Source organism: Rhinolophus sinicus, chromosome 4 (assembly GCF_057876585.1).
Source record: "Rhinolophus sinicus isolate RSI-liver-muscle chromosome 4, RSI-T2T, whole genome shotgun sequence".
Taxonomy (NCBI): Eukaryota; Metazoa; Chordata; class Mammalia; order Chiroptera; family Rhinolophidae; genus Rhinolophus; species Rhinolophus sinicus.
Window position 1 is genome coordinate 8247531 of NC_142504.1, and position 27794 is coordinate 8275324.

Consider the following 27794-nt stretch of genomic DNA (forward strand, 5'->3'; position numbering starts at 1 on the left):
GGGTTTTCTTCCTTGGCCATGTCATTCTGAAGTACTGGTTTGGAGGAGTCAGTGAGATAAGAGTTCAGAGGAAAAGGCTTGAGAAAGGTTTAAAAAGGTAATAAAAGTTAGCTGTCAAGTAAATGTAGAGAAAATAGAATTATGGAGCCTGAGTGTATTAGTAACTTATACTTAGGATCACAATCACCCACTTTTACTTTCTGTCTTCACACCTATTAAACACAGTAACTGAAATTTGGGGCATAAAAATGATCGAAAAACCAGATAGTCACTAAATACTATACATAAATTAAAACTGATACCTGTTTTTTTTCTAATTATATTTTTCCTGGGTTTCTTTCGTTCTCACCTTGGATTTGTATGCCTTTTTCTTCTTGTCAAGGACTGAGGGGTCTTTCTTTTGCACCTATACACAAATCCAAAGCATAATTAGCTTGAAATCTGATATCTTTAAGAAAAATACGCTAATAGTTATTTTAGAAAGCTTTTAACTTCTTACCAAGCTATAAACTTCAACATTTATTTCAAAGTCATTGGACACATCTTGCCTGGAAAAATAAAGCATTCAAACTATAAGAAAAATATCAAGTTACGCCATTAAATATTGATGCCACAAATATTGTTACAAGACTCTGCGAGTAAAGGAATTCAATGGGTTTTAATTAAAGATAAAAGTTATAAACCACTAAAGAATATAAAAATTGGTAAGAACAGTCTATTTTTTCCTATAATACAACTCAAATATTTTCTTCAGTATTTTACAACTCAAAATCTTTAACAATAAAAGTAATTTTTTTCAAACTGGATTTTGATTCATTTCAAAATAAATCTGTGACACTAAATAGGAATGTCTTTTCATTGAGATTGAATATTAAGTATATTATGAGACTTAAAGCATAGGTAAAGAAATTATGGTCCATGTTTTATATATTTTTTTTTAAAAAACACTTCAAAACATTAAATACATAGTCACATGGACGGATTGTGCTACTCAGTGGAGGGAAACATCAGAAACATGAAAGTTAAACCAACAAATTGAAAACTGAGTTATTTCTCCATGTAAAAAGAACAAACATACTCCATTTCCAAGATTAAAAATGCCACCTGTATGCTTAGACTGTATAAGTATTAGAGAAAATGTGTTGGAGGTACCAAAAGCCTGACTTACTTACAGAGTAAATGTAGTAGAGAATGTCAGAGCATCACCGTTAAGAGAATTTGAAGTGCTTGCTAATGGCGTGGCTACCATATTTTCAGCTCCTGCTTTCAGTATAATTAAGAAATAGTAATTTGCTGCATCTGCAAAAAGAAATCACATTACATATTAAGCACAAGCAAAACAGATTGAGATAATCAGCATTCCGGAAGACCAAAGGAATAAAGTAATACTACAAGTGACTGACATAAAATTTATTTTAAAATTTCTAAAATCAACTTTCCAGACACAAAAAGATAAGTAAGACACAGAAGACAGTCATAATTCTGGAATAAGCATCATCAAGTTCTCTTCCTATTATGTGAATTGAAATAACTTCACTCCACATCCCTCAGTTTCTGCTGACTTTGAATTTCCCCTATTGACTCCCAAATTCTTTGGCTTATAGTATTACATATACCTCAAAAGGGTAAATTATGGTTTGTTATTTCAAAACTGAGATTAAAATACTGTATTTCTGTGAAAGTTACTCAGAGATAAATTCTAATGAAAATATGAACTATTTATTCACTATTTATCATTAAATAACTACCTATCTCTAGGTACATACTAAGTTGTGAATAGATTTCTGCCCACACCCCACCAAAACCGGACAACAGCAAGAATTAGAACTTACGTTACCTCATTCCTACCATAATGCTCAAACTTTTAAAGATCTCCATTCTTTCCTTTCCCAGCACCTCAAATTCACTTCTCGCCTATGTCCAGCCCTCCTTTCCCTTAGAGAATGTTCCACACATAAATTTAAAGAAACCTTAGCAACAACAAAAAATTCTTCCAAAATTTAATAAAATTTTCATTTTATTAAGCTTGCTATCATCACCCTGCCTTGTCTTCAGATCCCAGTGCCATATTCTCCTTCACCCACTTTGCTAACATATGATTTTTAGTAGAATACGTAGTTTAGAAAAGTTTACTTATTCAATCTAGAAGGGCAAAGGGAATCAAATGTTAATAGAAGCATCTCCACTGAGGTGTTCTTCACTCCCACAACCAGTAATTCAGGATTTATACAAGTTTCTATAATGGGCTGAATTTAAAATAGAGTAAGTAACATAAGTTCTTTTAGATGCCATAATACTTACCACAACAAAATTAGTTAAAGAAAGTGATTTGCTATGTCAGGATAACTCATCTAAGGAAAATATTTTATGTTCATAATGATGTTTAACCCTACTTTCAGTTACAGTCGTGCCTATTAGGTGTGGATTATAAGCCCATATATAAAATTTCCCCTTGGTTATTTTTTATCCACGTATCTGCACAAAAGGAACAAAAGGCCCAATATACACGCTTTGCATCTTTATGCATGCTTACTTGTTTCCATTTGAACAATTCCAATCTAGGTCAGGTTCATAATTTAATATATGATCTAGAAGTGATGCAAATCAAAACCACCATACCTGGCTTCTGAACTGTACTGCAGACAAAATCTGCTTTCAGAGGCAAGCGGATTTCTGACAAAGTCACTGATCCTTTGGATGGGACAAATTCACTTTGGGATATGGACCCAGCCTTATTCTTCCTCTGAGGCCCTTCATTCTTCAGCTTATTCAGGTCATCAATCAAAAGCATTCTCTTCTCAGCTACATAAAAATATGCAAGTTAATCTTTCAAATATTAAAATTGCAACTGATTCTAAATGAGATCAATTCCAGAAAATGTACTGATGTGACAATTGTACATAAGACCAAAGATGAAATCAGTAAATTTCTTTATATAAACAGGTGTTCAGAGTTAATAGTTGGGGAAAAGCTTAATTGCTCATCCGTTTACCAAGTCCTCATAATTTAATGCTTCAACTTTTGGTCAGTTTTGTTACGTGGTATAATCTCTCCACCCTAACATGCCCTGTCATCCATCATCATACATACACACACAGTAAAATTCACATTACTCTTTTTTGGCTACATTTCAATAGCTAGGTAGAGAGATAGAGTGTGTGTTGTATATAAATATATATTTATTTTTAGTACACTCTTTACAACTACCTTCCTTCATATGCATTCCAGCTTCTTTTACCCCTTCATGCAAACTACATCTTATTTAACATGTAGAGTTTTCACAAACCTTATAAGAAACAAAAAAATAGAGCAATCGAAACAGACTAACAGAAAAGGCCCTTTCTCTAAATTAGAGATTTCTGAATATACTAGATAAAATGAGTTTGACATTGCATTGGAATTCTATCAGGTGTGTCACACATACTTGCAATTAGGAGAAGTCTTTCTGCCTCAGCTTCTTCTAATGACCCTTTCCCATGCTCTTCATCAACACAGCAGTTAAGAGCCTGGCTAGCTTGATAAATCACTGTCTGTTGCAAATTTATTTCATTATTGAGTTCCTGGTGAAACCAATGAGAGGAAGAAAAAAATCATCTTTAATCACCATTTTCACTTAAACTCTAGCTGTAACTAATCCTATTGGATAATTTCCAAAATTTCTAGACAGTGAAGCCAAAATGTTACAATTTCACTGCTCAAGTTTCTAGACTATGCACCAAAAACATTACACCATAAATATTCTTCCTTATGAAAAGATTTCAACTCATACTTATTAAAATTACAACTGGAGCTATGTTCAACAAAGTAGAAATTTAGAGACTATCTGATTCATTTTATCTAAACTACATGTATGTTATTATTTTTCAAATGTTTTCCTTAGCATAAAAGAACGTCTAATTAGGGGCCGGCCTGGTGGCTCAGGCGGTTAGAGCTCCATGTTCCTAACTCCGAAGGCTGCCGGTTCGATTCCCACATGAGCCAGTGGGCTCTCAACCACAAGGTTGCCAGTTCAACTCCTTGAGTCCCGCAAGGGATGGTGGGCTCCACCCCCTGCAACTAAGATTGAACACAGAACCTTGAGCTGAGCTGCTTCCCGGATGGCTCAGTTGGTTGGAGCACATCTTCTCAACCACAAGGTTGCCGGTTCGACTCCCGCAAGGGATGGTGGGCTGTGCCCCCTGCAACTAGCAACGGTAACTGGACCTGGAGTGAGCTGTGCCCTCCACAACTAAGACTGAAAGGACAACAACTTGAAGCTGAATGGCACCCTCCACAACTAAGATTGAAAGGACAACAACTTGACTTGGGAAAAAAAATAAAAAAGTCCTGGAAGTATACACTGTTCTTCAATAAAGTCCTGTTCCCCTTCCCCAATAAAATCTTAAAAAAAAAAAAAAAAGAACGTCTAAGAGCAAAATAAATTTCACATTTTATCATCATCATCTAATTTATAGTTATACTTTAAGGACACTCAAGACAAACTCATGTTTAAAAATAAATAATCCAACAATATCAAACAAGCTTCTTCCAACCTTTCAAACAAGGGGGACGCTTTTCAAATTAAACTGAATTCAAGAGCAATTACTAAGCTCCTAGGTGTCAGACACTGTTCTAGTCACTCAGGGTACAGAGATGAATAAAGATGAGCCCTTGTCCTCAAGGACTCAGTCGCATGAAGGAAGCATTCCAAATTCCCTTTCCACAGCACTACATACCTGCATTTTCTGTTTGATATTCACTTGACGAGGAAAGGAATTGTTTTCTTCGGCATTCTTTTTCCCCTCCAATTTTGAAGTAACATCTTCCTTCCGAACAATCACCTGCTTTATTGAAGGGCGGTCTACTTCTTTGATTCTTTGTGATCTATATGCATCAATGCTTCAGGAAATAAGTTAAACATTATTAGAAAGCCAGCAACACACTAAGCACTATCCTTTACTGAACATTTCAGAATTTGATATTGAAACATATCGGCAGAATACATCACCAGAACGGAAAATGCCATTGGATGAAAGAGATGTTGAAAAAAGTTATTCCCAAGTTTTATACGGGTTAATTATTAATAACATTATAACTGTAAATAACACAGCTTGTCACGATAATCTAAACCATGACCCTTAGTGACTGAATACCTTCACAAAACGTTCCTACCTGTATAGAAGGTCACGATCCTCAGAACCAATGCTGTCACCAGACTCAGCCCGAGGGACACGGGTTCTCTGGAATTTTCCTGGTTTTGGACTCTGATCACTTGTGCTAGTGTCTTTCAATTCCAATCTAGGCGAGGAAACTAAACTCTGCAGGGAAACACATCAGACATTAGAGTTTATGGATGACATTGATTCTAAATAATAATTCTGAGGAATGAATGAATTCTTCTCTATCATTCGGAAATAAATATCCCATAAGTCAACTGATTCATCATAAAAACAAGACACGCTAAAATAAGTTCCTAAAAAGTAAATGAATAAATGAAAGTGGAAAGACAGCTAAAACCTACACATAACCCTTTAAAAAAATATCTCTAATTAAATCAATTTCCAAACAAAGCTGCAGTTATTCAATTTAGAGTAATAACTAATAATATAGTTAGCTCTTAATAAAAATGTTAAGTTAACTGTCTGGTGCTAAATACTAATTTACTAATATGTATATTATGTACCCATAATGGAGGTACTATTTTTAACCTCACTTAACAGATGAGGGAACTGTAGCAAAGAAATTACACAACTTGACCAACAATCCTCAGTAAATGGCAGAGCCAGGATTTGAGCCCAAACATCTGGCCTTTTTAGGCATGCTACAGTTCGGATTTTATCTAAGGTCAACAGGTAGCCAATGAAGAGTTTTAAGCTCACTTTTAAGAGAATTAACGTCAGGTTTGCTAAATCCCCCTGGCTACAGTATGCTATATTCCCATGTACCAAATAAAACAAAAGGGGACCCCAAAACTACTTGGTTTCTTTACATCCTGGGGCTGTTTACATTTAGTCTTTTCTTACCTCTGGACTTACCACACCCACAGTCTGGGCTAACGGAGCAAGTAAAGACATTGAGGAGATATTTAGTCCATCTTCCTGTTCTTCGTTGCTTTCTGCTTCTGCTTGATCCATCTCCTCCTGGCTCTTTTCCACATCTAGTTCACCTTCCTCTAGGACATCACTGAAGATGTCATTAATTACTTTTGAACTATTGATATCATGATCATCATCCACGCTCATCTCAATCTCACGTACCACTTCTGAAAAATATTTCAATAAGTGAATACTGTGATCCAGCCCTTTAAAGATTAAAGGGATAGCAGAGAAGATCTACTATTCATATGCTCACTAACTAAACAGGAAAAAAAGCCATAAGAAAAAGCACCTCCTAAACCATAAGTAAACAAATAAACTAATTTTCAAAGTTCCAATAACATTTTCTAAGCAATAAAAATGGAAACTATCAAAAGTGGAAACTATCAAAAGCTTTGAGTGTACGAAAATATATAAACTAAGGACTCAAACTGCCCGGTAACAGCCAAAAGCTTCACACCTTGAAAAGTGTTCTTTCAAATAACTCCTTTTTTATTGTTGGAGCTGCCCTTTCACAAGGCAGTCAATAATAGGAAAATATTAACATCCCCTAGAGCAATATTCACAAACAACTTCAAGGACCACTAATTCTTCTAACAGGACATGCCAGGCGTGAAAGGGCAGTACGTTTCCTTTCCCTGTGAAAGTTGAGTGATAACCTTAATCAGATTTTCACAGAGGTCTGTGACCTAAAGATAACTGTTAACAGTATTGTATCTCTGTGGAAGCTAGAGTATTTCTTAGTTAAAAAAAAAAAAAAAAAGAGTATTATAAAATCGCAGGCCATTTAGAAGTACAGAACACTGTATATTTGAACATGTGCTTCTCCCAATATATTATTTCTTATAATGTGTCCAGTGTTAATAAAAAATAAAGAATAAAAACCAACCTGTCTGCTGCTCAACCTTTGGGTCTGATGTTACTTTTAAAGACTTTTCCTCTTCTAAAAACAATGTTATTTTCAAAGGGCTAGACTTCATCATTTCACATTCAGTGACACCTAAAAAATTTTTAAGAAAAACCATGTTAATACATATAAGAACCTAGAATTTTTTTGGTTAAGGAATTTTATGTATCTTTTTTCTGACTATAAAACTGCATTTCAAATCTAAAAATGTATAGAGAAGTCCCCAAAACACCTATCCTCTCTTAACTTTTCCATCTCTCTCTTCATCTACACCAAGAGAAAGGGACATCAATATTACCAGGTTATAGTGTGTTCTTCCAATTTCCCCCCGTGTATACCTATGTGCATAGCCTTTTATTTTATCAGAAGGAGATTGTATTTATATCCTGTTCTGCAATTTTTCTCACTATTTAAAAAAATGTATGGCTAAAAACACTTAATAAACTAACAATAGAAGGAAACTACCTCAACAAACTAAAGGCCATACATGAAAAGTCCACAGCTAATATTATCCTCAGTGTGAAAGACTGGAAGCTTCTCCTCTAAGATCAGGAATAGGACGAGGATACCCATTCTCACCCCTTCTATTCAACTAAGCTTTGGAAGTCCTAGTCATAGCAATAGGCAAGAAAAACAAATTAAAATGATACAAATTTTTAAAGAAGTAAAATTATCTTTGTTCACAGATGACATGACAGAGTACACACACACACACACACACACACACACAAACTGTTAGCACTAGTAAACAAATTCAGCAACAATGCAAGATACAAAAATCAACACACAAATATCAGGTGCATTTCTATACACTAACGATAAACAATCTGAAAAGGAAATTAAGAAAACAATTATATTTACAATACCATCAAAAAGAATAAAATGCTTAGGAATAAACCTAAACAAGAAGGTGACAGACGTGTACACTGTACGCTACAAACATTGATGGAAGAAATGGAAGACACAAATAGATGGAAAAATATCCCATGTTCATGTATTGAAAGACTTACTATTAAGATGTCCCTACTACCCCAAGCAATCTGCAGATTCAATGCAATTCCTATCAAAATCCCAAAGGCTTTTATGGAGACACAGAAAAGCCTATCCTAAAATTCATATTGAACTTCAAGGGACCATGAATATCCAAAATACTTTTGAAAAAGAACAAAGTTAGAAGACCAACATTTCCTAATTTCAAAACATATAACAAAGCCATAGTAATCAAACAGTATGGTACTAGCATAAAGACAAACATACAGACCAATGGAATAGAATAGAGAGCCCACAAATAAAACCTCACACATAAAGTTAAACGATCTTGGACAAGGCTGTCAAGATGATGATTCCTGGAGAAAAACAGTCTCTTCAACAAACAATGTTGGAAAAACTAGATATCCACATTCAAAGGAATGAAGTTGGACCCTTACCTTACACCTTATAGAAAAATTAACTCAAAATGGATTAAAGGCCTAATGTTAAACTCAAAACTCCTAGAAGCAAACAGAGAGAAAAGGCTTCATGACAAAGGACTGGGCAATGATTTCTGAGGTGTGATACCAAAGCACAGGCAATAAAAGCAAAAACAGACAAATGGCACTACATCAAACTTAAAAAGTTTTGTGCATCAAAGGACACAGAGAAAATACTTACAAATCATGTATATGATAAGGGATTAACATTCAGAATACATAAAGAAATCCAACAACTCAACAATAATTTCAAAAAACCTGATGAAAAATCAGATAAAGGGACTTGAATAGACATTTCTCCAAAGATAATATACAAACAGCCAACAAGCAAATGAAAAGATGCTCAGCATCACTAATCATAGCAGAAATGCAGGCACAACGATCCATCACCTCACACCTGTTAGGATGGCTACTATCAAAACAACAGAAAATAACAAGTAGTGGCAAGGATGTGAAGATCTGGAGCCTTTATGCCCGGTTGGTGAGATTGTAAAATGTTGAGACCATTGTGGAAAACAGTATGATGGTTCCTTAAAATATTAAAATAGAACTATTATGTAATCCAGCAATCCCACCCACTTCCAGGTATATGCCCAAAAGAATTGAAAGTAGGGTCTCAAAGAGATATTTGCACACCCGTGTTCATAGCAGCTCTATTCACAATAGCCAGGAGGTGGAAGGAACCCATATGTCCAATGACAGCTAACGGATAAACAAAACGTGGCATATATGCACAATGGAATATCATTCGGCCTTAAAAAGGAAGAAAATTCTGCCACATGCTGCAACACAAATGAACCTTGAGGACATTATGCTAAATTAAATAAGCTAGTCTCAAAAAGACAAATACTGTATGAGGTACCTAAATTACTCAAATTCATAGAAATAGAAAAGAGAATGGCGATTACCAGGGGCTGAGGAGAGGGGAAAATGGGAAGTTGTTGTGGATGTGTATAGAGTTTCAGTTTTTGCAAGATGAAAAAGTCTGGAGCTCTGTTCCACAACAATGTGAATATACTTAACACTGCTGAACTGCGCACTTAAACACTGTTAAGAAGGCTCAATTTCAGTAATGTGCTTTTTATTACGATTTTTAAAATTTTTAAAAATTGTAAGTGTCTATAATATATTAAATGTCATTACAAACAGAGTTATCTTATTCTTTTAAGCAGCTACAAATAATTGATTACATGGATTTAGCATAATTTACTTATACAGTCTTCCACTAGTGGGCATTTAGGTCATTTAAATCTTATCGTTAAAAATGGTGCTACAATTAACCTCTTTGTACATAGTAGTACATCTCTGCACACTAGTTCAAGAATTCAACTTACAATTACAGAACAACTGAATTAAAGAGCATGAACACCTTACAATTCAATAGATATTACTGAATTTTTCTCCAGAAAAGTTGTAGTAATTTACACTCTCATCAAGAGTATGATTTCTCACTCTGGAAAGAGAACTAAGGAAGAAGCACATTGCATAGCTAGAAATGAATAAGTGAGTGGAAATGAAGAAATGAATCTGCCTTTTTACACTATAGCAGCATTTCTGATTTGCAATCCAGTTCCCAAAACTATGGGAGACTGATAGCTTCATTTTAAGTGAAGCAGAAATAGAAAACACCGACCTGTGGGTTCTGTACTGGAAGGTTTTGCTGGTGTCTGATTTTTTGTCACCTTTTCCGTTACTGGAAGTGATGGAATATTTGAAACAACTTGATGTTTTTTGAGGGGTGTGCTCTGACAATGAATTTCCTGCAAAAAGCAAATGATAAAATACATTTTTACTTCTCAAAACTATAGATTCTGTCTTTTTACATGTTATTAAATGAAACAAATAAGAGCCAGTATTCTACAGAAACTTCCTCAGAATGAAATAGATACTGTGTGTGAAATGGCCCAGCCATGTTTAGACCATAAACCCTCAGTGCTAGTTCATAGTCTTGAGAATTCCCAGCATGTAAAATCATTGAGACTAGAAGGCAAGAGAGAATGAAAATTCACATCAGAGTTCAGCTTCAGATGAACCAATTCAAACAATCCCCCCCTCCATGTCACCTATCACATCCCACACCTGTAAAAATCTAGTGACAATTCCTACCTCAGGATTCCACTTCCCAGTAACTCAGTGGGTAAAATGCAAAGAAAACGGTGAAAGACAAAAACAGATCCGATGAAAACGGAAGAAGATAAGGAAAAAAATCCCCTTATCTGAGTCTTTTTAAATCATTTACAAGGCATTGAGGAGAAACGGTCATTGTTTTTGAAAAGGCTTTACGATTAAAGCAATAATAGAAATAATCAAATAAAAGTAAGAATAATAGCAGCTAATACTTACCTAGAGCTTAATATGTGCCAGTCACCTTTTTAAGCATTTTACATGTCTCACCTAATGCTCCCAAGAACTCTTCCTAAGTTATGTCCTATTATGTCCATTTTACAGATGAGAAAACTGAGACACAGATGAGTGAAGCAGCTTGCACACATAGCTGGTAACTGGCAGAGCCAGTTTACAAACCAGGCATTCTTGTTAGAGAACTAGTTCCAGACTATACCGTTTCTCAAGTTAGAAGCGGCTTTTGATGTACACACGCAAAGCAAACTATCAAATGCTGTGCTGCAGACGGTCTTAAGGGTAGGCAAGAAGCTTGAGGAGGGGAAGAAGACAGGGCAAGTACATTTCAGACGTGAGAGAAAAGGGCTGCGCGTACCTTGAGAGTAAAAAGGTTTGTACTTTGTATACAATAGGCACTTGAACATGTGTTGAGTAAATGAAAGGTTGACTATGCAGGTAACGGGAAGCAACTACACTCATCCTCAAAGGCGTAAACCACAGCTTTGAAAACATAACGCCAAATAAGCTCACTAAGCCCCACAGCCTTTTATTGTGACTCACTGCCCAAGAATAAACATAGTGGCTGAAGGAGGAAGCTCGGGGTCAGGTCTGCTCAGAACCCCGGTTTCCCCATTTACCAGCTGTGCCATTCGTAGCCAAGTGATTTACCTCTGTAAGTCTTAGTCCCTCACCCAGAAAGGGGGAATTTTTACCTAACTTACAGGGTTAGTGTGAGGATTAAGGGATCGAATGTGTTTGAAAGGTGCCCACCAGAGGCCTGGCACGGGCCAATGCTTTCCTCCTTACTTGATATCACACCAGAAAACTGTCCTAACCCTTTCTGTTCACTGTGCTCTGGAATTCCTCCACTCTTACCTCTCCAAAGATTTACCCAACACCATCTACTTTCACCTCTTTCTCCTCTATCTTCAAACTCTTACTTCCTACTAGATCCTTCCCACCAACACTAAAATTGACTTAAGTCTCCTCAGAATGAACAAAACAAATATAAATAAACTGCACGTCACATCCTTACCCCTCTTCCAGCCACCACCTCCTTTCTCCCTCCCCTTTAGAACCAAACTTTTGAAGGTTGTCTACACTCACTGGCTCTGCATTTCACCCACTACCTGCATTCTACCCTCACTAAAACTGCTCTCACTAAGTCACAAGCTCCTTATTTCAAAACCAGTGGTCTCAGTCCAGCCTACATTTGACAGCAAACACTTGACAAAGTGACCAGTCCTTCCTTCCAAAAGGCTCTTTTCTTGACTTGAGTAACACCATGCTCAACTGTCCACCTCATTGGCGGACCCCCTGTGGGCACCACAGGGGAGTTTTGAGAGTGGATGACCCTTGAAGTCCCTGTTAGTATGTTCAGAATTTGGTTTACATTCATATGTGCAACTATCTGGGGAGGAATTCCACAGGTTTATCAGGAATTATTTAGCACGAAGTAGTTTTAGAACTGTTGCCCTACGTCTTCCAGACACATAGAAGGAAAACCATGAGACTATGATACACTGGCAAGCAAATGAAGGTGCTGCAAACAGAAAAGAGTGATTTACAATGTCAAATGCTGCTAAGAGGTCAAGTTAAATGCCTGAAAATTGATTACTAAAGATCGCTGGTGTATTTGGTAAGGGCAGTGGTCTGAAGAAAAGGGACTGGGGAGAGCCTGCGTGGACAGAGATCAAGAGGACAAAAATTGGAAGAACCAAGTAGAAACTACTCTTCTGGAAGAGTCTGCATGAAAATAGGGAAAGAAAGAGGAGAACAGGGGGTCAAGAGCGCTGTCTTTGCTTTAAGATGACTGACGGTAACTTGTATGCTGATGGGAAAGATGAGCGCTTCATTCCTTCCTTCCCAGACAAACGCATTGCTCCTACTAAGAGCCAAGCACACAGACAGAGCACTAGTGACAAGGCTCTCACAGACGGTGGCAGAAAGCCAAGTTAAAACAATTCCAGGAAGATAAATATTCCAGTTGAGATAAACATAGGATGATGTGGATGAAATAAAGAGGGGCCCTTGGGAAAATGGCCAAGTAAGGATTTCCAGAGCAGATTAAATTTGACCTATTCATAATGAAGGAGGTCACCACGGAGACACTCCATGCAGAGAAAGGCAAGGAGATCTGAAAACATGGGAACATCGAAGAAACTGCAAATATTCTCCACAGCAGGACTGAAGCACTCGTGTGAAGGAGCAGTGGGGACAAGCCAGATTCTGAATGAGCTCAGATGTCAGGCCAAGCACTTCAGACATTTTTCTCAGGATGGCTATGGGAAGCTCTCCAGGATTAGAAGCAAGTGAATACCTGCCTTTTAAAAATGCTACCCGGGCAGCAGTGGGTGAGATAGACTAGAGAGTAGCCAGACTAAAGCGGAGTGGCCATACACACAAAGCTATGGCAGAGGAAAATACAGACGACAAGGCAACTTGGTGACATTTAGAAAGTGTATCACCGGATGTGTGTGTGTTTATGTGCGTGTGTACTAGGGGCCAGGAGGTGGGAAGATATAGTGATAAGAGGAAGGAACCAAGGAAGAACTCCCGGGTTGTTTGCAATGAGGGGGTATAGAGGACAGCCCTAAGTGAAGACAGACTACACGGGGAAGGTACGACAGCAAAGCGTAGAGGGCTCGACCACCCAACCAGGCCTAGAGTTCAGGAGAGAGATGAGCACACATCGCTGAGCCTTTCTATGCTGGGCTGAAACTAGATATGAGGAAGGGAAAAGACGACACAGGGCAAGCGAGAAGAAAAGAGTTGAGATCAGAACTCTGGGAAACATCATTTGTTAAGCAAGAGAACTGAACAAAACCAAAATCAATCAAGTAGATATTTCTCAAAGCATGCTGGTTAAATTTATTGTTTTTTCTACTGGTACCCACTTTAAACATAATTCTATTATTTTTAGCTTAAAAAGATATCCTCACACAGTACTTTGTAGGCATGTAAATGAAACAGAACATGGTTGACATTTACAAGTAGGGATTTTGATGAAGTCTGATTAATGAAATTTGGCAGGAAGTAATACAGAAGTAAAGAGAAATCCAGGAGGTATTTAGTTACTGACTGGATTACAGATAGTCTAAAAGAATGGTATTTGGGGAGAAGTATACAATCATTAATGAAAAAAGTTGATTGTGATAAACATTTTAGAACCAGCATCTAAGTAGAATGTTAAAAGGAATCTGAAATCAATTGAATGATGAGAATAATTTTTTTAAATTTCCTTTTTAAGTACGTCATTAGTGAATTTGGTAAAGACTTCCGCCAAATGGGAAAATCCCACAAAAGAAAAGCAGAGTTGGCATAAACATTTAAGGAGGTTATAAATGCAAAGTGACATAGTTAACTGGAATAAGAAAGTATGTAAAGAATTATTTTACAATACAGAACCACGAGTTAGATCCCAGCCCTACTTTGGTACTAAGTTCACTTTTCTATTTGTTTATGTTACCTGTTTGGTTTCTAGTTGTTTGCTTTTTGAGTTTTCGCCTTTTTCTGCACTCCATAAATTGCCCTTGTCAAATCGGCCACGAAGACATGCTAGTTCTTTTTCACGTTCCTAAAACCATAAAAAGCTCTATTTTACACAAGAGTCAAGAGTATGTTTGAAGAATAATAACCAAACACTACTAAATTTGCTTGCCTTCAGTTTTAAGATTAAAAAAATTCACAGTACACATGGAATACAGGACAATAATATTTCTAAAACTTGAAATAAGTGATACAGAAAATGAAGAGGTTATTTATGTCATTCAAAAAGACTGGCAGGCAAATACACAATTTGACCTCTATAGATTCCATGCTGAGACCACGCAATGGATAATGTTAAATGCAGGAAGCCATACCTGCTTGAGCCGCTGGGCTCCATGGTTAGTCAACGAAGATGTGTTTTGCTTGAATAATCTTTCTTGGATGGCCTTTGTATTTGGAGTGATGATGGGGGTTTTATGGGGTGTGCTACGAGCTGGACTTTCTTTGCTGTGTTCTTGACAACGCTCTCCAAAGCGTTCTAGGAAAGACTTAATTCCTGCTCCTCCTACAGAAAACACACACATTTTTGGAAGCTATTCAGAATCAGTAACAATTATGATTTCTATGGAAAAAGTTCTAAAATCCAGTATGGCTCCAAAATACTTTGATTCCCCTAGGAATATTCACTCAGAAAATAAACAATATGAATATAGTTCAAAATTGAAAAAAGAAAATGATCATACTATTTAATTCTATGCCCTAAAATTTAATTATAGGATTTAGTTCATTAAAAGCAATTTTTTTAAGGTAAAGTGAAAGGACAGTGGGGATTAGAAAACCCTTTAAGTAATCAGAACCTAAATGATTAGAAGTTCACTGTGTATTATAATATACCCTAATCACCAAGTGACCTAGCCATAACCCAATTACTTATATTTCTACAGCCCTATTTATTTTATGTTGCTTTTAAGAAGTCTAACGTATGAAAAGCCAGGAATTAAACTTTTTATCTCTCTCAAAAATAAAAATTAGGGATTATTCACTTTACCAAAGGATGTCTTGATTTTAACAAGTCTTAAAACATAACTCATTTAAAATAGTATGGGGTACATTTAAAATAGAACAAATAGGATAGATATCACCTCCATTATGTATAAAAGGAGGTTTATTAATATCATTAATTGGCAAACAGTTTCCTATAAAGAGCCAGAGAATAAATAGTTTGGGTTTTGCAGGCTATATGGCCATTGTTGCAACTACTCAACTCTGCACTGAAATATGAAAGCAGCCATGGACAATAAAACAGGCGTGGCTGTGTTCCAGTAAAACTTTATTTTCAAAAACAGGTGAAGGGCAGAATTTTACCCATGGCCATAGTTTCAAGACTCCACATGTCACTTATTACCACTTCATGCCATATCTCAAGCGAGGGTCCATTAAGAATACAAAGAAACATAAATATTTCTGAGGCCCTTTTCATGTATTCTGGATATACACAGTAGCCAAGAATAATAAAAAGAATGCTTCCTATTTATGCCCTCCTTATCTATGACCCAAGTCTTTAGAAAATTAGGAGTAACTAACCCTATGGCATGTTGGGATTCTGCTATTGTTTCCACTTCTCATTTTGGCTCATCTAGAAACTGACTGCTGCTTTCTGCTTACCCCATAACTAATGGATTCCCCATTCTCATCTCTCTGTCTACTCCTCTTTTATGATAAACTATAGTTTCTGGAGAGACTGTATTTTCAAGAAGTTAGAATTTAGAATTAAAAGTCTTTCCAAAATTGATTGCAATGAAAAAGAATATAGTTCAAAGTGAACAATATTACCATATTTTTGCGTCCTGCATTTCTCAACCAGCAGCATGTGGGGTATACCATTAGGTATAAGTCAGCCCAAGATAAATATGGACTTCCTGGAGCATCAGCTTACTATAGTAGGTAATTCTGAATTTTCATCTGCACACACTCACACGTGATGTGCACACATATAAACATAACTGGGGGTGGAGTCTTCTATACACACGTTCACTTCCGTTTGTTACCAGGGGTGTCTTCACAGTGAGGTCTGAGAAGCACTGTGCTGTACACTTGGTTACAATAACGTGTGTTTCTCCATTAGGCCCTGAAAACGTGACTTCCAGTTGTGTAGGCTTGGTCGGCATCAAAAAGTACAGAAGAAAGTACCTAGTACAGTCATTCCAGAAGAAAGCATGTTTAAACTATTAACAGGTAATAGGTTAAATACTTTGACCAGTAACTGGGTTCGGCTACACTAATGAATATTCATTCAACCAATTAAAGCTTAATTTAAAGAAGTCTCATCTGACCCCTTCAGGCATTTGCCCCAGCAAACCAACACTGCACATTCCCAACTGGATATTTAAAGGGCTGAGAACAGACACCCCAAAAATAGTGAGTGGTAACTTTAGATTTTTAAAAAATACATAACCTGGTGTTGTAGATTTGTCTTTAGATTGAGAATGCAGACAAATTTCTCTACTTAATTCTTCTTTGGGCCGAACTGTCTGGGGTACAGTTGACTTCCCAATTGGTTTTGACACCTCTGTTTTCAGAGAACTAACCGGAGTTTTTCGAAGTACCTCAGGACTTTGTACCTCACCATTTTTAGCATCAGTGATGGATACAGACGATTTGACTGGGGAAGAAGTAGCTTTCTGAAACATGATAATACTCAGGGTAAATAACATTCACAATTTCTAAAGGTAGTCCTATAACAAAACAACTCAAATCCTATTTGCTTGGTAGCCTTTATGTAAACCCACGAAGAAAGCTTTCTTGCTCTCTAATAGATCAAACCAATGCGAAAGGCTTGAAAAAAAAATCAACTTAGAAAATGCAATTATTCAAATTATAATATGTGGCATGGTCTGCCTAATATATTGATGGGTCATTAAATATGAGGGATAGGGTTATTCACTGATTTAAAAAACAATTTTTCATATTATTGCACTAGTACCTTTATAAATTTTAACTGTGTTAGACCAAATTACATATTTTTTTTGTATTTTAATTAAGTCAGTATTAACAAAATCAAATTATGTACTTGATGGCTAATTATACAAAGTATTAAGTACTTACTATGTGCCAAGCACTATGCTAAGTGCTTTATGCACATTATCTCATTTCATCCTCCCCGTAACCCTTTCTTTCCCGTTTTACAAAGGGGAAAATAAGGGTTTGCAAGATTAAGTAGCTTGTCCAACGCCACACTTCTAATTATGTGGTGGGGCTGGGACCGAATGTAGGTCTAATTCCAAAACCTAGCCCTACACTTAAAGACAATGCTCAGGAACACAACATTCTTTCTCTTTTTTGGTTTTTGAAGATGGTTTTTAAAAACTGTTGCGGTAGTACATGCATGAGGTAATCTTTCAAACATTTCAAAAGGATAAAAGGATACACAGTGAAAGTACACATCCACCCGTGACACTTGCCACCTGGAGGTAACTATAGCTACTAGTTTTCAGAAGTTTTTGAGATCTTGTATTGATACACAGACATAAAACATTTTAATGGGGAAAGTAATTCTCAGGGCTCTCCCTCATTTCATATTATATACTTTGGAACTGCATTCAACTAGTGTTAATTTAGTCAACTGCTAATTTATCTTGGGACAGGGGACCACATTTATGACTATTACTTTCTATGAACACAAGATTCTAAAGATACCTATAAACACGATGGATATGTTATAAAATACAGACCTTCACATAAATAGACATTATCACACCTAACAACAAAAGAAGAGGTTTCCAAACACCAAAGCTGTATTTACTTACCGCAGAGCTGGGAAGTGGAGCCTGAACCAGAGCTGCCCCCTCACTGGAGGACGGGGCTTTCTTCAAAGAGGCAGCGCGGTCCCTTTGGGAACAGCCTGTGGCTTCCGGCTCAACACTGCGGCTATTGATGCTAGCAGATGCTCCACTGGCAGAGGAAAATTTGGATAAACAAGTGGTACCAGGCCGTCCCTGTGCAGTGTTCTGCTTTGCCGAGGAGTGGTTTACATCATCTTCCCAGGAGCAAATGGTTGCAGCAAGGTTGGCCAGACGGCCCCTCCTCCCAAGTGGAGTTGCTGAGGCCTCTGATGGTTTGGAAGGGGAGGCAGCCTTTTCCTCGGGCGGCACTGCTGCCATGGGTGAGCTTTCGGGGACATCATCTGAAAAGGTTTCCAGAAAAAATGGTAATACTCATGCTCAAGAGATGCATGTATGTATAAATACCAGGATCACACCATTCAGAATTTTTCAGTGAGGTTGATAGGTTTAACTAGTAAAAGTTCTCCCATGCATCAAACTATCACGCTGCTTAAATTTGACTATACTCTGCACAATTTAAGGTTATATGTTCCATGGGAACTTTTCCTTTCAAAAATGGATTAGACCAGTGCTATATAACAGAACTTTCTGCAATGATGGAGATGTTCTGTATCCATGCTGTCCAGTACAGCATGCTGTCCACACATGTGGCTAGTGAGCACTTGAAGTGTGCATAGGGCAACAAAGGAACTGAGTTTCACTCGTTTTAATTAATTCAAGTATTTAAAGCTACATAAACCTAGTGATTACAGTAGTGGCGAACACAGGGTTAGACTAAAATGGTTTTTCCGCAGTTACTTCATTTGGAAATAAACCTCAAATAAGTAATACTTCACTTATGAAGGATCTAGGCCTGTACACATAAAGTGTGTGCGTGTGTGTGTGATAGATACATATATATATATCAAAGGTCATGGCACTGTTTTCTTCCACAAATTCCGTCAGTGGAAGCGGCACCCCTTCTCTGTCCAAGGCTTATACCACTGACTGAAGTTTCAATTCTTCTGCTCCAACACTCCTCAGGGACCTTCTCCAAATAACTCCTTCTTCCCCTCCACAGACTTTTGCTCTGTACATAATATGCTCAAGTCCCTGTCATCTTAAAAGCAGAAACGAACTTCCTCTTATCAACAGACACCCACTTTGTAGCTACTGTCCCCCTTGCCCTGCACAATATTCACTCACCACTCAACTCACTTCAACCCGCCTCCTGCCTAGACCACTGCCCAGAAGTTGCTTTTGCTACTGTCACTAGGTGCCAGGACACACGCTGCAGGCCCTGGACTGCCATGAGTGACATCATTCTCCACTAGCTCTGTCTCTGTGGCCCATCCTTCTTGGTCACCTCTACCAACGACCTCCTTTTGGCTATGCCCCAGGCACCACAGATAACACACCTGATGTTGAAATTGCAACTAACTGGTTCCTCCTCATTGTGGCCTCTTCCTCTTTCTCCCTTATCCTCCGCCATCTTGCCATCATGTCCTCCAGGCTCCTTCTCCTAAATCTCTCAAATCCAGCCTCTCCTCTCCACTTCACAGGTCTTTATCATTTTTTCCATCTGGGTTATAAGCTAGCCTGCTACCTGGTCGGTCAGCTTCGCATCCCTGCACCACTCGATCCCGCCTCGATTCTAATGCCGGAGTGGCCTTTCCAGAACACCTGCCTGCCTGACCTCTCCCAGCGCCTCCCCGTCACCCCAGTTAACTTCCAAAGGCTGCGGACCCGGCAGCTGTCTTCCAATTTATCTCGTTTTTCTACCACATGCACCGTATATCAGAATACTGACTTTATCCCCATACTGTGCTCATGGTATTTGTGCTTTTTATACATTCTGTTGCTTCTGCTGAGAGTATCTTCACTGTCTGAAGCCAGCTGCCCCTCAAAGTCCAGAAGCATCACCCCTGCGTCCCCCAGAAAATCTTCCTGATGGCCACCTGCCCTATGATACCCTCCTGCATACCTCTAGCATGTCTTCTAAGCAGATGCCAGTTCTGTTATCATGTTTTGGGAATGGGCTTAATAGACCTCTAGCTCTTCTGTTCTCTGTCAGAAAGAGAGGCTTCAGATAAATGATACTTCAGTGGAAGTCCTCAAACATGTAACTGGCTCATGCCTACTATAGCCCTGTTTAGCAGTCACTAAACCATTTATTACAAACACTTCTGTCACAGGGTTCAGTGCTTAAAATTAGGCAGGCTATATAATGCCTGAATGACATTTCTTTTCAAGGCTGAGGTAGGTATTTGTTAACATTTGCTACAAATGCTTTAAGCTCTAGAATATCTAGTGTCTTGGCTGCGCTTTTGATCGTGCACAATAAATCACAACCCTCTTTCTTTTTTTTTAAGGAAATCTGTATTCCGTTGCCCACAGGTATTTCCTATAAAACAGAAAGTTGGTATCCTTCTACAGGCACATTTAGTAGTTAGCCTCTTCAGGCATTATGAAAAAGCATGGCTAGCTCTGCACAATTCTAAAATAAATATGCATAATTGACAACATGGAATATCCGCACTGAATATCATGCCCAACAAACACCAGGCCAAGTCAGGGCCAGCAAGAGTTCAACCCGAGAGTCAAACTACTGGGGTTTAATTTTAGCTACTGACGATGGGCAGCTTTTTAGCCTTACTGAACCCAGTTTCCTCTTCTGTAACATGAAGAAAAGTGCTATGTATCTCATGAGTTTGTTATAAGAATTAAATGCTATTCTACATTAGAAGAAAAAAATATTTAGAATGCCCAGCACTTTATACAGTAAATGTTTGCTCTTGAGGTTGTCATCACTGCCAGGAAGGATAATCTTAAATGCTTTGCAGTCCAGTACTTATCAAAATTGCTGTTAAACTGATATTTATGGAAGACTGCCTGAAGTATATGTAGTTCCCATTTCTTCAGCTCACTTGGTCTCAATTCTGGTTATGCATCAGAATTACCTGTAGCTTTAAAAAAAAAAAAAAGACAAAGCAGGCTCCTGGGCTCCAGGGCTGCAGCGCATTCCTGAGGGCCCAGTGCAGTGGTTGGAAGGATTCTGATACACAGGAGCCAGGCTCCGAAAGCCGAATCTTGAGCAGCGCTTCCTGGAGAAGGCCCACGCCCCACTGAGCTGTGCACCTGCCCTGCGCTGGCTCATGTTGGAACTGCTCGTCCTGACCTAAGCCTGGAGCCATGCCACTGCCTGCCTTCAGAAACCTTCTATGTTTATGAGCTCACACAAAATCATCTTGGAGAACACAGGGAAGAAAGTTCTCTCGGGGCTTAGTGACAATGATTGTTGTGCTTTTCGCTTATACACATTAGTCATGTAACTGTAGTGTTTCCCCTCTTTCCATTGGCTGCTAGGAAGTTCAGAACCCTCTCTAGCAAGTGAGGAGGACCCTGAGGTCTGGATTTAATAATAAACTAACTTTACCCTTCACTTTGTTTCTCCTTCCCTTCACCCTAATTTCCTTATTTTTCTTGTTTTGTAATGATATAGGTATTTTTTTATAAAAAGCTCAAGGCTATTTTTATAACAAGGTAGGAGATAAATAAAATTTACCACAGAACAAATAACCCTGCTGCATGACAGTTAATCTGCTGTCAGGCCCGCCATCGGATTAGGGGCCCATGAAAGGCAACGATCAGGTCACTTCATCTGTTTCCAGCACCTTAGCCGAGTAACATGCTTTGTAGGTGCTCAGTAAGTGTTCTGTCTCTTATTGAACAGCCCTGCATACTTTAGTCACCCTATTTAATTAGTGAAGCCATGAAATAGGATTTCTTGAATGTAAAGCCGAAGGTCAGCTAATAATGCCAAGAGTGTGGTTTCTTCTCTTCTGTTTGCCATTGCAAATATAAGGTGATTCCGTTACAAAGTCAGGCTTTTGCAAACTACTCTAAGAACCTCACCATTGCCTGCTTCAGTGAGAACAACCAACAGGTACACAAGCCATCTGCAAGTGACCGATGCTCAGGCTATAGATACAACAAAAGCATTTACTTTTCATGAGTTAACTGATAAACAAAATGTTCAGCATACCAAGTTGAACCTTACTGAAAGACATATAAGGGCCATGCCATCCATGCAATGTATACCTGTCACGTCACTGTTATCCCAGTGGCGCCGCTGTGCTGCCAGTTTTTGCATTCGTGTTTTGACTGATGAGGCTGCAGCTGCTTCCCCTCTTGAATTCTGCCCTCTTGGCATGGATGGCGCATCAGCCACGGGACCACTGGCCGGAGCGGAATCCGGCGGCTGTGCCTGAGTGGACACAGGACTTGGAGAACGCTGTTTTGCAGAAGCTGACTGAACCGGCTGTTCATTTTCCAAGTTAGAAACTTCTATTTCAGTGTTGTCAGAACAACGTTTTTTTGATGGTGATGGTTTCGTACAAGATTTCTCTAGATTACAAAGGGAAAAAAAAAATCAAAATTCTGTATTTCTCACAGCATGAAAAACTTGTTGTAGGGACTCAACCAATTAATAAAACATCATGTTTCTCTAATCCTTGAAATGATTTTATTTACAACATGAAATACGTAAAATTCTACTTTTTTTCTGTAACTTAGAAACCTGATAGGAGAGATTTCTTTTTAAGAAAACGAATTTGTGGTTTAAAACACCTGAATGAAAATAGATTCAAATAACGTTCTCAAAATATATGCACAATACTTTACACAGTCTTAACAGGAAATTAAAATTGCACACACCTAGAATAAGCAAATGTTCTAGGAGGTGCTAAAGCTCATACAGCCCAATCGCCTCATTTTCAGAGAAGAAAAATCAAGCCTGGAGAAATGTGGTTACCTGCCTACAGTGATACAGCTGAGCTAAGGGTAGAAGCCAGGCTTTCTGTTTTCAAAACAATCCTTTATGGACAATAATAAGCAAAGGTAGAAAGAAAGGCATCTGGCTTGAGGCTTAGGAGAGAGGCAGGGAACCAAAAAAGTGACTGACTCATCTGGCCCGTACCAAACAAATTCACCAGCACAAGTGTTGGACAACATGTCACATTTTAAACTTCCATGAACACCTAGAAAATAAATTTTGAAGTCCTAAAATAAAGAGGAGCTATCCAAATATAAGGCATATGATTTCTACCTAGGAATGAGTTTTAATATATCTCCTGGGAAAATTAATATTTTTAAAAAGAATGTAAATTCCTTAAGAGGTCCGCTTCACTGGTGGTCTAACCACGTATTCTGGTCCTGGCAGTGACCAAAGTCATATCAGTGAGAAGTCACGGTAGCCCTCATCGACATCAATCTAATTAAATATACATCATGACATTTCCTAATCTTCTGTGATTCATCTATTTTCCATGAACTTATCGCATTGTTTTTTGAAAGTGTTTCTATTTTAAGATGCAATACCACCTAGAAATATAGAATTCTTTAAGTTTACATAAGTTCTTATGTAAAACAGTAAATGCCTCCATTTAAGCATCAGAACGTAGTACCCACCACTGGTTTTCAAGTACATAGTACTCACTATTTGATTGTATAAACCTCTGTCACAGTGTAAACAGAAGATCCTGAACTGGGGCCAGGCCTCTATTTTCCTGGCTGACTATCACACATATAAATTTCCGTCCCTCACTTCAAAATGTATAAATATACAAAAATAAATTATCATTCTATGGTTAGCTTCCAAAATCATTATAAGCCAGCCCCACGACTGACTTTGCCTTCTATAATACTCTTTTTTCTATCTGTATTATAAAATTATACTAAGGAAAAGTATTATCTCCAGACGACCCCACACTCTAGGAAAAAACCAAGACAGCTGGCTGGGATGCCAGGATTTAGGAAAGAATATGACAGGTTTCCGAGTGTGTGTGTGTGTGTGTTTAATTTCACCAGGCCTGTATAACAACCTAAACTCTGTGCCTAACCATAGAGTTGGTTCAGCAGACAATGAGAAAGCTCATTTAATTCAACGAGTTGCCGGTCTGTCTGCCTTTCGTTGCCCAGTTCATGCCAGAGACACATCTGAACTTGGTGGTGAGCTATTCTGGCCTTGTTGGGGTAGATAAACTCCACACCGCCGCCAGTATAAGTGTTCCCCCGCTCTTTTATGGTTCTTCCCTTGGGGATTTTAAGAATAATTTTGGATTAGGGAAACTAGATCAACCAATTAATTTGAAATATTTGTTAAAAGAAACTCTGCTCTGGTCCAATAGGCTCTAGAAGAGGGGGCTGATCTTTCCCCCAGAGGCTGTTACACTTGTCTCCCTAAGACCTTGGATCTTCTACTTACACAGTGAAATGTTTGGGACGCCTCTTCTTTAAAAAATGCAAATTTTGCTTTTCCTCACAGTCTTACCTTCCTCAGCAGGTAGGGGTTGCTGGTTACTAGCTTCTGAAAGTGGCTCTCTGGCTCGCTTGGCGTGAGCCGCAGACCTTGCTGCTGCCGAGGGCCTCTCAGCCATCTTCTTCTGAAGATTCTCTCGCCTGGCACGGGTTCGTTCAAGCAGTTTCTACATATATAATATTTAAAACACCATTTAGTCAAAGGTTCACAAAACATCAACCACCAATTGCCAAGTAGGGTAATAATTAAATACATTTCAGAAGTGAAATCCTAAGTAATTTAAGTCAAGATTCACCAAATGAGCATTCCGATGTCGAAATCATTGCAGATGTAATATGAACACTAAAAGGGGAATAAAATGTGGATATACTTAGCTGTAGAAGACTTTAAATGGCAACCATTTTTTTTTCTGTCTCCCTCAAAAGATAGAATCTATTTCCACACCCCTGAATTAGGCTGGCCTTATGATTTATTTTGACCGATAAAATATGACAGAAGTGACACTGTGTGACTTCTAATCACAAGCCTCATGGTCCTGCAGTTTCTCCTCTCCGTCTCTTGGAACACTGCCACCACATGAAGAAGCCCAGGTTAAGCGCGCTGGAGACACACGGCTCAGCTGACAGTCAGCATCGCCCACCAGACATATGCGTAAGGCCATTTTAGGCCATCCAGTCCCAGATCATTTGCCAGGTCACTGAAGATTCCTGCACCACCCCTGGGAAGACCAACAGAAGAACAGCCCAGATGAGCCTAACACAAATTGCTGACCCACTGAATCATGAGAAATAATATGGTCATTGTTTTAAGCACTAAGATAAGTGGGCAGAATAATGGTCCCCCAAAGATATTCATATCCTAATCCCCTGACCTTATGAATGGGTTAGGTTACCTTATAAGGTAAAAGGAAGTTTGCTGGTGTGATTAAGTTAAGAATCTGGCGATGGAGAGACCATCCTGGATTATCTGGACCAATGTAATCACAATGGCCCTTATAAGAGAAAAGACAGGGAGGAAAGTCCGAGTCAGAGAAGTTGTGACAATGGAAGCAGAGGTCAGAGTGATGTCATTGGTGACTGTGAAGATGGATGAAGGGGCCACAAGCCAACAAATGCCGGTGGCCTCCAGAAGCTGGAAAAGGCGAGGAAATAGATTCTCTCCTGCAGCCTCCAGAAGGAACACAATGCTGCCGACACCCTGACTTTAACCAGTGAAGTCCATCCGACTTCTGGCCTACAGAAGATAATAAATATGGGTGATTTTAAGCCATTAAGTTTGTGGTAGTTTGTTACAGCAGCAAAACGAATACAGCCACTAAGATTTGGGGTGGTGGTAAACAGCAAGAGATAACTGACATATTCACCCTTAGAAAACACATGACTCTTCCTAAGAGGAAAAGAACCTATACAGTTTTGTCTTATTTAATTAAAAGTTGATATAAAATAAAAGTTTAAGCTGAAATCTTAGCCACTCCATCACATCATGATGTTTATCAACACTCTTTTCCTTACCCTGAACAACTGAAGCTCCTATTTGAGTCAGTGTGCTAAAAGCAAACACAAGACCCTATAAAACAATTCATTCTCTTTCAAATCTTCACAACTATAGGAGGTGTGCAGACTACCGGTGGAGCTCCTATACTGCAAACACAGATTCAGTACTTAGCAGACTGAGCACTGAAGCTGCCTGACCTTTGTAATTCCTTAATTAAAAAATAGAATAACATTTTTTAAAAATGTCTCTGAGTATGCAAAAAATGCGTGAGCTACATTTAGAAGGCAAAACTCTCTCCTCTTCTTAGGGATGATTTATAATGTAAAGCTCATTGAAAGAAGTGACTCTAAATCTAAATGCTATGTCACTGAAAGGGTAATTTATGAACCAAATGCCTTCCAAACACAAGACCTTTATTCACCCTTTAAAGTCTTCAACAATCTCAAAAGTGAAATTCATACATGTCTGACAATTTTCCCCATGATAAAATGTATCACTCCCCAGATATAAATCTAGCCTAATTATATTCATTCAAGGACATGCCCACATTCCATTCTGGTCAGTTAGAATACGTGTGAGTCAGTGTATCTTCAGTTACTATGAGCAATGGGTCACAACAAAAGAATGTGGTTTTGCCATTCAAACTTACACAAGTGTTCTATTGTCTACATTAGAGCCCCAAAATTTCAAGATTAAAAAAAAATTTAAAGTAATTAAGCAAAAAATCTCCCTAATCTGTAAAAGAAAACTAATAAGCACCAAAGAGTATTAATTTAAGCGAAATGATGTACATAAAGTACATAGTCAACAGCTCAATAAATTTAAGTCACCCTTCCTTCTAACGGTGTGTCAGGAATTTAAGGGTTCTTTTGTTTATACAGTTAAAATTATAAAATTATTCTTTCAAATATCACACCTCCTTCTTCATAGTAGAGCCATAAAAAAAAAACAAAGCACTGCAATAACTAACATAATCGGGAAACAAGATATTCCATATGGGTGAATCTAAGATAACTTAAGTTTACAGTCCCTAAGCAATTTGCTGCCACACATGCCTCAAATCATTTCTGACAGAAATTGCTCTAGGAAGTATTACTGATTCCCCTGCCTTCTTAAACAGCGTACACTCAATGTAAATTAACTTATTTTCAATGTGTCCTACGTCCTTCTTTCCTAGGTCAATACAGAGATTTAATTCTGGAAAACAAGAGAAACTCCATTCAAAACAGTAGCAGCATGTTTATTTATTTGTATCACAAGAAAAGATGCTTTACAAAGCATTTTAATTGTGGCCTTTTCTCTTTTAAGGTTCCTACATAGGAAGTTCTGACTTGGCACACCTCACCCTGGCTTTCCCTAGGCTCGTCTGGGACTCACCCCTAAGCAGATCTGCAAACTCAGAGGTCAACACCAATGTTATCAGTAGTCAAATTTATGGTTTGAAATCCCCTAAAAAGTACAACAATCACTAATATAAATCACTTAATATAAAGTACTTTCAGTGTGTGCACACACTAACTCATTTCACTTTCAAAACCTTATTTAGTAGGTTCCGTTTTTACTACTGTGTTACAGATAAAGAAATCCAGGCACAGGTTAAATAACAAGCCATCGTTCACATCGCTATGAAGTGGCAAGTTGGGATTCAAACCCAGGCTCAAGTCTGGGCTCTCAAACACTTGGCTATAAATTGTCTTTCAACCAAATCCAACTACTCTTTTTAAGAACTTACTGTCAGAGAACTAAATTCATATCTTTTTTAATGTTTTCAGCCTATAGATCAGATCAGAATAATAGACACAACTACATTTCCAACTTTAAAATGCTTTGTTCCTGTTATTTACTCAGGAGAATAAAAAGAATACTGAGAACATACAGAGC

The 27794-nt window shown here is 38.1% G+C and overlaps 1 protein-coding gene across 2 annotated transcripts in view; it reads right to left on the reverse strand.

Annotated features, from left to right (window-relative positions):
• ANLN (anillin, actin binding protein) overlaps positions 1-27794 on the reverse strand; it is a 50609-nt gene that overhangs the window by 19795 nt on the left and 3020 nt on the right. For both annotated transcript variants that reach the window (XM_074341002.2, XM_074341001.2), the window contains exons 2-17: positions 24432-24585; positions 22202-22507; positions 18086-18462; positions 16735-16960; positions 14654-14844; positions 14260-14367; positions 10084-10210; positions 6964-7074; positions 6003-6241; positions 5152-5297; positions 4716-4878; positions 3425-3560; positions 2620-2802; positions 1173-1299; positions 500-548; positions 350-406 (exon numbers count right to left, since the gene is read on the reverse strand). In XM_074341002.2, coding sequence (XP_074197103.2) covers positions 350-406; positions 500-548; positions 1173-1299; positions 2620-2802; positions 3425-3560; positions 4716-4878; positions 5152-5297; positions 6003-6241; positions 6964-7074; positions 10084-10210; positions 14260-14367; positions 14654-14844; positions 16735-16960; positions 18086-18462; positions 22202-22507; positions 24432-24585 — 2700 coding nt within the window. The remainder of the gene's footprint in view (positions 1-349; positions 407-499; positions 549-1172; positions 1300-2619; positions 2803-3424; positions 3561-4715; positions 4879-5151; positions 5298-6002; positions 6242-6963; positions 7075-10083; positions 10211-14259; positions 14368-14653; positions 14845-16734; positions 16961-18085; positions 18463-22201; positions 22508-24431; positions 24586-27794) is intronic.